This window comes from Emiliania huxleyi (genome assembly GCF_000372725.1).
Source record: "Emiliania huxleyi CCMP1516 unplaced genomic scaffold EMIHUscaffold_89, whole genome shotgun sequence".
Taxonomy (NCBI): Eukaryota; Haptophyta; order Isochrysidales; family Noelaerhabdaceae; genus Emiliania; species Emiliania huxleyi.
Genome location: NW_005195368.1, coordinates 2,220 through 12,940, shown reverse-complemented (window position 1 = coordinate 12,940; position 10,721 = coordinate 2,220). Strand labels below are relative to the sequence as shown.

The 10,721-nt window shown below is 71.6% G+C and overlaps 4 protein-coding genes across 4 annotated transcripts in view; 2 read left to right on the top strand and 2 right to left on the bottom strand.

Annotated features, from left to right (window-relative positions):
- Nucleotides 1–922, bottom strand: part of EMIHUDRAFT_219980 (hypothetical protein) — a gene marked incomplete at both ends in the record, with an annotated part of 1,740 nt that extends 818 nt beyond the window's left edge. The window contains 2 exons of the mRNA XM_005757936.1: nucleotides 25–90; nucleotides 185–922. Of these exons, the coding sequence (XP_005757993.1) occupies nucleotides 25–90; nucleotides 185–922 (804 nt within the window). The remainder of the gene's footprint in view (nucleotides 1–24; nucleotides 91–184) is intronic.
- A 905-nt stretch (nucleotides 923–1,827) lies between these two features.
- Nucleotides 1,828–3,602, bottom strand: EMIHUDRAFT_466026 (hypothetical protein; the record flags this gene model as incomplete). Its single annotated transcript, XM_005757935.1, has 3 exons — nucleotides 1,828–2,108; nucleotides 2,184–2,921; nucleotides 3,007–3,602. 3 exons carry the CDS (start codon nucleotides 3,600–3,602, stop codon nucleotides 1,901–1,903), a joined length of 1,542 nt encoding a protein of 513 aa, XP_005757992.1. The 3' UTR covers nucleotides 1,828–1,900.
- A 162-nt stretch (nucleotides 3,603–3,764) lies between these two features.
- EMIHUDRAFT_453640 (hypothetical protein) lies at nucleotides 3,765–8,393 on the top strand (the record flags this gene model as incomplete). Its single annotated transcript, XM_005757934.1, has 8 exons — nucleotides 3,765–4,607; nucleotides 5,061–5,339; nucleotides 5,457–5,527; nucleotides 5,619–5,748; nucleotides 5,846–5,962; nucleotides 6,041–6,121; nucleotides 6,471–7,010; nucleotides 7,711–8,393. The coding sequence occupies 8 exons, from the start codon at nucleotides 3,765–3,767 to the stop codon at nucleotides 8,356–8,358; spliced, it is 2,709 nt and encodes a 902-aa protein (XP_005757991.1). The 3' UTR covers nucleotides 8,359–8,393.
- A 504-nt stretch (nucleotides 8,394–8,897) lies between these two features.
- The window catches only part of EMIHUDRAFT_107226 (hypothetical protein), a gene marked incomplete at both ends in the record, with an annotated part of 2,621 nt that continues 797 nt past the window's right edge, over nucleotides 8,898–10,721 (top strand). The window contains 3 exons of the mRNA XM_005757933.1: nucleotides 8,898–9,374; nucleotides 9,522–10,247; nucleotides 10,279–10,650. Of these exons, the coding sequence (XP_005757990.1) occupies nucleotides 8,898–9,374; nucleotides 9,522–10,247; nucleotides 10,279–10,650 (1,575 nt within the window). The remainder of the gene's footprint in view (nucleotides 9,375–9,521; nucleotides 10,248–10,278; nucleotides 10,651–10,721) is intronic.

Here is a 10,721-nt window from a genome sequence, read left to right as displayed (position 1 = left end):
CAGCCCCCCCGCGCTCAGCAGCACCAGCTCCTCGAGGGCGTCTCCGCCCAGCGAGAGGGCGAGGCTCTGCCTCCCGCCTCGCGCCGCCGCCTCTTCTTCGCTCACGAGGTCGAGCCTACAGGTGCAAGGGCAAGGGGGAGGGGTGAGGGGTGAGGGGTGGCGCCCCTCGCCTCCGGAGGTCGACGAGCCCGTCCAGCTCCGCCTCCTTGAAGCCGAGGCCGAGCCGGCGAGGCGGCCCCGCCCGAGGCGCCTCGAGCAGCGCCGCAGGAGCGCCCTCCCGCCCGCCCGCCCAGAAGAGCGTCTCGAGCGGGAGCGCGGCCAGGCCCTCGACGAGCGCGGTGCCGCCGTCGCCGCCCCTGCCCCCTCCAAAGGTGCACTCCCACAAAGTGAGCCGCTGCACGTGCGCCAGCATCTCGCCCAGGTTCGGAGGCAGGGCGCATCGCGTCAGAGTGACGGCGCGCAGACGCCCGGGCCTCGCGCTCGCCAGCTGAGGGACGAGGCGAGGCAGCAGCGCGCCCAGGTCGCTGCGCCGGTGGAGCCGGAGCGAGCGCACGGCGGCGCGCGCGGCCGAGCGCCGGTGGGCCAGCTGAGCCAGCTCGAGCGCGTCCGAAAGCCGGCTGGAGAAGCGCGAGAGCGTCGCGACGTCGGCATGCACCGAGACACGGCACGCGACACAGTCGTCGACCGGGTCATAGAGCATCCTCCCCACACCGGCGAGCGCCGTCGGCCACTTGTCGCACTCCAGGTCCACCGCCAGAGTGGTCTCGGCCTGGAGAAGCGCCGCGATCCGGCGCGAGGCACGCAAGAGAGCGACGCGAACCGCCGGCGTGTGCGGCCGCGCCGCTCGAAGCACCTTGCGCAAGAGGTCGTCGGAGAGCCGGTCGAGGTGCGGCGTGGGCTCGGGCGGAGGCGGTGACTGCATATGTGCACGTAAACGCACAACCCCGGGCCCGAAATCGCACAGGAGTCACGCAACACGGGGCCCAGCCAGGGAAGGCGAGCAAAATGACACACACAAAAAGAAAAAATACTTAACGCAGGATGGGGGAGGACGACAGGGTCCACACCTGCACGAGCAGGATTTTGGAAGGACGATCAGGGGCACAGGTGGGGCTCTCCTGCTCCTGACAAGGGACACGACAGGCTCGCAGCGCGGTGCACGGTGGACTCCCAACTCCACTGGCGGTCTCATCTCAGTCTAGCGACCTGCCTCCAGCTTCTGGCAGTCTCTCGCAACCACAGGCACACTGACACAGGGGTGGCAGGGGCGGCGGCAGGAGTCTCCCACATACTATGCGGGCCTCGCTAGAGGTGCGTCCTGTGTGTGTCCTCGCCCTTGAGGGTCTTGAGGGGGAAGGGGAAGGGGCTGTTTGTCTTTGCATGCATGCATGCATGCATGCATGCATGTGTGTGTGTGTGTGTGTGTGTGTGTGTGTGTGTGTGTGTGTGTGTGTGTGTGTGTGTGTGTGTGTGTGTGTGTGTGTGTGTGTGTGTGTGTGTGTGTGTGTGTGTGTGTGTGTGTGTGTGTGTGTGTGTGTGTGCAGGCGCTGTGCGAGCCGCCCCGAACGACCACATGGTGAGCGCGCCCGAGCACCGAAGCCCCGCGAGCGCCCGGTAGTAGATGATGCGGCGCCCAGCATGCTCTATCATGCGTCGCACCCACGGTGGCCGAGCCGACCGCCGTTCGAGCCTTCGACCTGGCACCGAGATCCGAAGTGGCTCCCACGTCCCAGATTCGAGCGCGGCAGGCTCAGGTTTCGCGCAGAACCGACGACCACCAGGGATCCAAGGCGCAAGGGCTATCTTGCACGACTGGCCGCGCCTGGCACGCAGGGTTCCAACTTTTTTGCGGGGCACGGTATATGGAACACAGCACACTGGCGCCACAGAGATCGCAGGTTCAAACACTCTTCGCCAGGGCGTCGATCGCATCGAGAGTCCCGAAGACGGCGCCGACCGACGCAAAGGCGACGATGAGGCCGTTCCACGCAACCTCGAGCGGGTGCATGCCCCGCACGCCGCGCAGCTTGAGGTAGAAGGCGGAGGGGAGGAGGAAGACGGTGAAAGTGGAGGTGCAGGAGGAGACGAGGTCGAGGAGCGGCCCAAACCTGTGCGGCACGCGTACATACAGGTGTGATTGCCACGCGTAGCGACAGTCCGGACGCCGGGGAGAGCGCGCCCACCGCTCGGGCGTGCGCACGAGCAGCGCGACGGCCGCGGTGAAGGCGACAAAGGCCGAGCGGACGCCGATGCGCCAGAGGAGCGGCGCGGCTCTGCTCTCCACGCGCAGGAGGCCCTCGAGCGCCGCCTCAGGGGTGATGGCGAGGAGGGGGTACGACAACACCAGGTGCGCGGTGATGGCGGCCGTGACGATGCGCACGGCGGGCGAGCCGGCGAGCGGCGGCGTGTCCATGACCGGCGAGCGGACAGCGTCGCCGTAGCGCGCGTAGCAGACGGCTGAGATGGGGAGGTAGAAGAGCAGAGTCCCTGCCATCGAGGCGACCACGGTGCGCGGGTAGAGGCGCGGGCTGCGCATCGAGGCGCGGACGGAGGGGAGGACGGGGTGGACGCCGTACGCGAATCCGAAGGAGGCGAAGGCAGAGCCGAAGGCGAAGGCGTCGCTCGCGACGAGGGCAGTGCGCGGGGGCGAGGCGGGCGGTCGCTCGAGCGAGGCGGCGACCACGGTGCAGAGGAGGGCGACGTTGACGGCGATGTTGAAGTACGAGAGGAGGGCGACCTCGCCGAGCGTCTTGAGGAAGACGTGCAGCCACACGAGCGCTGCGACCAGCGCCACGGAGGCGGCCATGCTCAGCGAGTCCGCCGCGAGGGAGTGGATGTTGAGCGCCGCGAGGAGGTGGTACACGATCGCCACCCCGACCAGCGTGATGTGCACCTGCGAGTTGACGAACCACCTGCCCGGCCTACCACACACACACACCGGACCTCTGCGCAGGAGGAGGACGCGGTGCAAGAGACTCCCTCCAACCTAGACTCCTAGAGGCACACCGGCCATACGCAGCCTCGCCGAGGTCGCCGTACGAGACGCTGCTCGCGCCGCGAGGAGGAGGAGTCGCGCGGCTCGCGAGGGAGGCGCGCATTCCGCCCGCACGCCGCTCCTCCTCCCCCACGAGCACGATGCAGCGGCCGAGGAGCGCGGCGGTGTAGGTCGCCATCGCAGCCATCAGCACGAGGAGCGGCACGCCGACCCACCCGGAGCGCGAGACTGCGTACGGGAGGTTGAGCAGGCCGGTGCCCACGACGATGCAGAGAATGTTGAAGCTGGCGCCGAGCGCTGAGGAGGTGCCCGTGCCCGCCTCGCCCGCCGCGGAGGCCGCCTCGTCCTCACGCTCGCCCGCGCCGGCTGATGGCGTGGCGCCCGAGCGTGCCCATGCCGACACAAGCCGGGCCGCCCTCGAGCCCCAGCGTCGGCCGGAGGGAAAGGTCTGGGGTTCGCCTTCCCGTGCTTCGCCGGCGGCCTCGTCGGCAGCCTGACACTGCGGCGTGGCGGGACCGCTCTGCGCTCCGCCCGGAGAGTTGAGGACGAGAGGCGCGGTGAATGCGCGGCGCGAACACGTGGCGGGCTCGGCACTGATTCTCCGCATCAAGCGCATTCGCTATCCGCTCTCAGATGGACCAGGCAGGAAGGAGTGGGTGGGAACAGATGAGCTGAGGTGGCTAGCTTGCGTCGAGGAGGCGCCGTATGGTACACATAAAATTGCAAAGGAGTCAGAGAAAGCAAGTCGTGAAAAAGAAAACAGTGCGACATGCCGGCACAGCTGCTCCAGCTCCACTGCAAGGCCTTCCTCGAGCTCGACCTGTGGCGCGAGCGGCTGCGCGGCCGCGTGCTCATCACGCTGCGCGCGCCGCTGCCGCCGGAGCTCTGCCTCAACCTCGGCAGCAGCGCGTCAATCGAGGCCGCTCGGCTGACGCCGCACGGAGGCCGCACTGTCACCCTGAGCCCAGAGTCGCTGCCGGTGCGTGCGCTGGTGGACGAGGTGGTGCCGCAGCGCTGGAGTGCGACGCGCGACGCCGGGTCGTTCGAGCGCTGCCACGGCGCCGCGCTGCACGCATCGGGCGATGGCGACGTGCGGCTTCGGCTGCCCGCGGAGCTCGCCGAGGCCGCGGGCGGCGAGGAGGCGGCGGAGGGCGGCGCCGTGCTCGACATCGAATACACAGTCGACGAACTCAGTGGCGCCATCCACTTTGCTCGGCGCGTGCGCGGAGGCGCCGCCGCCTACGCCCACACTGTGCCGCAAGCGGGCGCCGTCCGGCGCTGGCTGCCTTGCGCCGACGTGGCGACGGCGCGCTGCTCGTATGAGCTCCACCTGGCACTCGCCGAGCCGCCCGAGGGTGCCTGCCCCTCGCCAGACGCGCGCCCGCGAGTGGTGGCCTTTGGGAGCGGCACTCGCGTCGGGCCTCCGCCCTCGTGGCCGCCAGAGTGGTTTGGCGGCGGCTCCTCGTCGTCCTCCTCCTCCGCCGCCGCCGCCGTCGCGCCGTGGGCGCACTGGAGCTGGTCACTGGAGCGGCAGGCGCTCGCGAGCGAGGTGGGCTTCCTCGTGGGCCACGAGGCGGCGCTGCAGAGCTGCAGCCACCCGACGGAGGCCGGAGTGACGCTGGCGCTCGGCAGCCTGCCCGCCGCCCGCGAGGCGGCCGCCCTCGGGCCGGAGGCGCTGGCGGGGCGGGTGCGGGGTCGGTGGCCGCACCTGCTCTACCTCTCCCGCAGCCTGCCGACCATGCTCGCAGAGCTGAGGGCCTTCCTCTTGCCGCCGCCGCCCGCAGACCTCGCGGCTGCGCGAGAGGAGCCGGCCGCCGCCTCGGCTGCGCAGGCACTTGCAAATGGGGCGCTGCCCGCGCGGACCGCGCGCGACCCGGGAGGCGGCGGCGGCGCGGCGGTACGAGGCACCGAGGTTGGGGCCGAGGCGGGCCCGGGCGGCGGCGGCGGCGGCGGCGGCGCTCCTCTGGCGAACGGCCACGCCACCGCCACCGCGCCCGTCTCTGCCGGACCGGCGGGCGGAGGTGCGGGCGGAGGTGCGGGCGGAGGTGCGCTGCGGCCGGCGGAGGAGCCGCACGGGCACCTCGTCGTCGCCGCGCTGGAAGGGGCGTACTGCGAGTGCGCCGCCGTCGGCGGGCTCGTGCTGCTGGACGCGTCGCTGCTGCACCTACCCGCCGCGATCGAGCCAGCCATCTCGCTGCGGGTCGGCCTCGCGCGGACGCTCTGCCGCTCCTGGGTGCGGGCGGGCGCGCGGCTCGACTCGGAGGAGGACGCGTGGCTCGCGATGGGCCTCGAGGGCCGCTTCGCCGAGAAGTACACCGCCGCCGCCTTTGGCAGCAGCGAGGCGGTCCACTCGGCGGCACGCACGCGGCGGCAGCTCTGCGCGGCGAGCGCGCTGCACGCAGCCGGGAGGGCGGGCGGCGGAGGGGCGGCGGCGGCAGAGGCGCTCGTGCCGGGCGTGGAGGAGCTCGAGCGGTGGGGCGGCGGCCTGCACGAGGAGCAGCGGTGGAGTTGGCTCCGCCTTCTCAAGGCGCCGTGGGTATTAATTAACTATTAATTAACTATTAATTAATATTAATTAATGCCTCCTCAAGGCGCCGTGGGTGCTCCGCATGGCCGAGGCGAGGATGGAGGAGCGCAGGCCGACCGACGGCGTTGCGGCGATGGCGCAGCTGTACGGCCGGCTGGTGCCGCTGCGGCCGTGGCACGCGGAGCGGCCGCTGCGCTCGACGCGCGCCTTCTTCGAGGCGCGCCGCGTCGCGTACGGCCGCGAGTAAGCTCGGCCAATCTCGGCTCATCTCGGCTCATCTCGGCTCATCTCGGCTCATCTCGGGGCAGGCGTGCCGCGTCGAGTACGGCCTCGACCTCGACGCCTTCGAGACGCAGTGGGTGAGCGAGGCGCGCCCGCCGATCACGCTGCGCGCCGGCTTCTCGTACTCGCGCAAGCGCTTCGTGGCCGAGGTGGCCGTTGTGCAGAGCGAGGGCGCGGGCGGCGCCGCGGCGGCGTGTGGCCCGTCCCTGGACGGGATTACGGTCGGGTGGGGCGAGGTGGACGCAGCCGACGGCGCCGTCTGCCGCAAGCGCAAGTTCGCGCTGCGCGAGCCGGCGCGGCTGCTCGAGAGGGCTCGAGTCGAGAGCGGCCCTGAGCTCACCCCGGGACGGTGCGAGGCTAGGCGCAACTGCTCGAGATCGAGGTCGAGTCGAGGCGGCGGCGAGGCCGGCGGAGAAAGCGAAAGGAGCGGCGGCCGGCGGCGGCCGGCCGGTGGGCGGCGGGCGGCGGGCTCGCGGCGGCGGAGGAGGAGGAGGAGGAGGAGGAGGAGGGCGCGCCGGGCGCGGACGTGCCTCTGCTGTGGCTGCGGCTCGACCCCGAGTACGAGTGTGTGTTGCAGGTACCCGAGATTGCCCGAGATGCCCCGAGATGCCCCGAGATGCCCCGAGAGTACCAGAGAGTTACACCGAGGACGAGTGCGCGATACAGGTCGTGTGGCCCGCGCGCGAGGACCGGCGGTGGGTCGGTACGCCCGAGTTCATGGCGCGCGAGCAGCTCGAGCACTCGCGGCACGTGGGCGCGCAGATCGAGGCGACGCACTCCCTCGCCTCCTTCGGCACTGGCACGGCGATCGCCGCCCTCGCCGAGCGGCTGAGCGACGCGCGCACCTTCCACCGCGTGCGCGCCGCCGCGGCCTCCGCCTTGGGCGAGCTCATCTCGCCGGCGGACGACTTCGCGGCGCTGCATGCCCTTGCGCGGTACGTGCGGCGGCAGCACTGCGACGGCACGGGCCTGCTGCTGCCGCTGCAGTTCGTGCCGCTCGACGCCGCCGACGAGGACGAGATTGCGGGGCGGCTGGGCCACTACCTCACCCTGCGGGCGGTGGTGGAGGCGATCGGCCGCGCGCGCGACGGGCAGGGCCACACGCCCGCCGCAGCGCTCTCGCTGCTGCACGAGCTCCTCGACGATTCGTCCAACGCCGCGAACCCGTGCGACGAGGGCTTCCTGCTCGGCTCGCTCGTCGAGGCGGTCGGCGCCGCGCGGCCGAGAGGAGGAGGGGCGGCTGCGGCCGGCGCGGACGCGGACGGCGGTCGGGCGGGCGAGGCGGGCGAGGCGGGCGACGGCGACGCGGCGCAGAGTGTCGGGCGGCACGTCGCTGCGGTCACGGCGCACGTGCGGCGGCTGCTCGCGCTGGACGTGATCCGGCCGTCGCACGGGAAGGTGCTGACCTGCAGCTGCCTGCGGGCGCTGGTGCAGCTCGAGACCGCTTGGGCCCTCCCCCCCTCGTGGGCCCTCTATCTCGGCTACGACGCCGACGTCGACGCCCCGCCCTCTGTGCGCCTCGAGGCGGCGCGGTGCCTGCTCTCCCTCGCTCTCGAGCCGACGCTGCGCGCACCCTCGGCCGGCGAGGCATCGCGGCCGGCGGGGGCGCCGCGGCCCGGCGACCCGGCGCTGGCCTTGGCGCTGCAGCTCGACGAGGCGCGCGCGCACGCGCCGCTCGAGCGGCTCGGCTTGTGGCGGGCCCTCTGCAGCTTGCTCGAGGCGGCAGAGGAGGCAGAGGCGGCAGAGGCGTTGGCGGCGAGGGCGAGGGTGGAGGCCGACGGCGAGAGCGTGGCGGCTGCGGCGGCCAGCTCACCGGGCGCGCTGGCGTGCGAGCGTGCTGCCTTCGCCACTCCCGGGGACAGCGCCGCCGCGGCGAGCTGCCAGCTGCTCTGGCAGCTGATGACAGCCGGCAGCGAGGCCCGAGTGGGGCCGCACCCCTCCCGCCCTCCTCTCACGCGTCTCTCCCCGAATCTACGCAGGCCACGCCGACCCGAGCGAGCCCGGTCGGCGAGCGGCGCCGGACGTGCGGCTGCGGCTCGTCCTCTGCCGCGTGTGGCGGCTTCTCTTTGGTGCCGACGCCCCGGCCTGCCTCGGCGCGCCCACAGTGGCCATCGGCCCTCGCGAGGTCCTTCCCGGGTACGTGCCGCCCTACCTCGAGCGCAAGAAGGCGGAGCGCAAGAGGGCGGCGCACATCGCCGCAGAACAAGAACGGACGCGCAAGGCAAAGAATGTCCTGAAGCTCGCCACCACAGCCACGGGACACATTGTCCACGACCGGCACAACATGGGGCAGCATATTGAGGCCATCCTCTACGAGGAGGGACTCGAGTGGAACGTCGAAGGCGCGCTGCCACCCTTTGTCAAGGCCATCCGCAAAAAAGTGGATGACTATGAGCGCCGCGCCGAGGGCAAAATCACCTTCGACAACGATCTGGTCGAGGCGGCGTTGCCAGCCGTGCTTGCCCTGCCCGCGGGTGCGCCGCTGGGTGAGGGGCCGCCGCGTGCCGCGTCGCCGCCGCCGCAGCAGGGGCTGGTGATCAAGCTGAAGATCTGATGTGCAGATTTTCTTTATTTTCTGTCTTGCGTCTTATATTGGAAAAAAATAGAGTTCTCCAGGAGAGATTGCTGATTGGGCGACGCACCGACGCACGATCGCACGAACACAGAGAGGCACAGTGCGCAGCACCCCGCCCCGCTCGCAGGGCGCGGTGCATCACACAGGTGGGCTGTGTGACTCCTCGGGGTTTCTGGGGTCTCTTGTGGTCTTGTGTCTTGACTGGAGCTGGCGGGAGCACTTGGAGCACTTGGAGTGCAGTTATCAGCCGAAAAAAAGACGGAAAAGTTTTTCTTCCCAAAACTCATTCGGCAATGCATCTGTTCCTCGCACAAGCGCTCCTCTTCAGCCCCCGCGCTTCCCAACGGTCGTCATTGGTTGTGGCGGCGAGCGCAAACAGACCTGCAGACACCGCATCACTTCGAGGAGTTTACGCACGGGCGCCTCCGAGCTCTGAAGATGAGGGCGAGCGGCGGAAGAAGGGGCGTGGTCTGAGTCGGAGAAGGTTGAAGCAGGCGAAGAAAGCAAAGAGCGCTGCGATGATGCCATCCGACCAGTACCTGCAGCAGGTCCGAGCAGCAGAGGCGGCGGCAGCAAGGGAAGCGAAGGAGGCCTCAGAGAAGGAGGCGACGCGAGCAGCGGAGGAGTCGAAGGCGAGGGTGGCAGCAGAGGCACAGGCGAGGGAAGCCGAGGAGCGGCGGCGATTCGAGGCAGCGAGTGCGGAGAAGGAGGCGAGGTCAGCGGAAGAGGCCCAGGCGAGAGCAGCGGTAGAGGAGCAGCAGCGATTTGAGGAGGAGCAGAAGCGACGGGAGCAGGCGAGGGCAGCAGCGGAGGAGCAGCGGCGATGGGAGGCGGCGAGAGCAGCGGAGGAGGAGGCGGCGAGGATTGCAGCGGAGCAGGCACGGGTGGCGGCGGAGGCGGCGGCGGCGAGGGCAGCGGCAGAGGAGCAGCGGCGATCGGAAGAGGCGGCGAGAGAAGCGGAGGAGGCGCAGGCGCGGGCAGCGGCGGAGGCGGCGGTGCGAGCGGCGGAGGAGGAGCTTGCCGTGTTGAAGGAGGCGAGGGCGAGGGAGGCGAAGGAGCAGAGGCTGGAGGCAGAAGCGCAACGCGGATGAATGAGTCACGAGGCGGTGTTGGTCCTCGCCACGTGACGTCGACAACTGTAGGCGGCAAGGGAGGCGGCGGAGGAGGCGGCGGCGGAGGCGGCGAGGGAGGCTGCGGCGGAGGCGGCGAGGGCAGCGGCGGCGGAGAGGGCTGCAGCGGAGGCGGCGGCGGCGGCGGCGGCGAGGGTGGCGGCGGAGGAGGCGGCGGCCACCCTCGCCGCCTCCGCCGAGGCGGCCGCTGCGGAGAAGGCTCGCAGGGAGGAGGAGGAGGAGGCCGAGGCTGCACGCGCCGAGGCGGCTCGGGTCGAGGCGGAGAAGGCGGCGGAGGAGGAGGCGGCGGCTCGAGTCGAGGCCGAGCAAGAGGCGGCGGCGGAGGAGGCGAGGGCGGAGGCCGAGAGGCGGGCCGTGGAGGAGGCGGCGAGGGCGGAGGAGGCGAGGCTGGCAGCGGAGGATGCGGCGAGGGTGGAGGCTGAGGAGGCGGCGAGGCGGGCGGCGGAGGAGGCGGCGAGGGCGGAGGTGGAGGCGCGCCGCAAGGAGGCGGCGGAGCTGAAGCGCAAGCGGCGAGCGGAGGCGGCGGCGGTGCTGAAGCGGAAGAGGGCGAGCCTGCTCGCCGACCGCAGGGCAGCGGCGGTGGCTGAGGCGGCGAGGGCGGCGGAGGAGGCAGAGGCGTGTGTGGCGGACGCGCTCGCCGCGTCCGCCTCGCCAGTCGACGCGCAGCAGGCCGCCATGGACAAGGAGGCGCGCGGCGGCTGTGAACCCGCGCCCGGCCAGCCCTCCGGCCGCCGTCGAGTCCGCCCGTGCCCGTGCCCCGCCCGCGCAGGCGGCCGCAGAGGCGGCGCGGCAGGCGACGCTGACAGCGCGGCAGGCGGAGCTGGCCGAGGAGGCGAGGAAGGAGGCGGCGGAGGAGGCGGCGGAGGCGACCAAGGAGGCTGCGCGCGCGGTTCGCTCCGCAGCCAAGGACGCGCTCTTCAGCGCTGCGGCCGCGGCGGCCGAGGCGACGGCAGCTCTCACAGGCAGAGCGGCTGAAGAGGCGGCCAAGGAGGCGGCCAAGGAGGCGGGGGGCGACGCCCGCGCCGGCGCGTCGTCGCGGCTGTGGGCGGCGGGCGGGCGGCTCGCTTCGTTCGCCTCGTCTTGGGCGAGCGGGGCGCGGCAGGAGCTCGAGGGCGGCCTCAAGGAGCACCGCGAGGCGCGCGTCCCCCGGCGGGGGGAGACGAGCCGCGCGTCCCTCTCTCTCTCTCTCTCTCTCTCTCTCTCTCTCTCTCT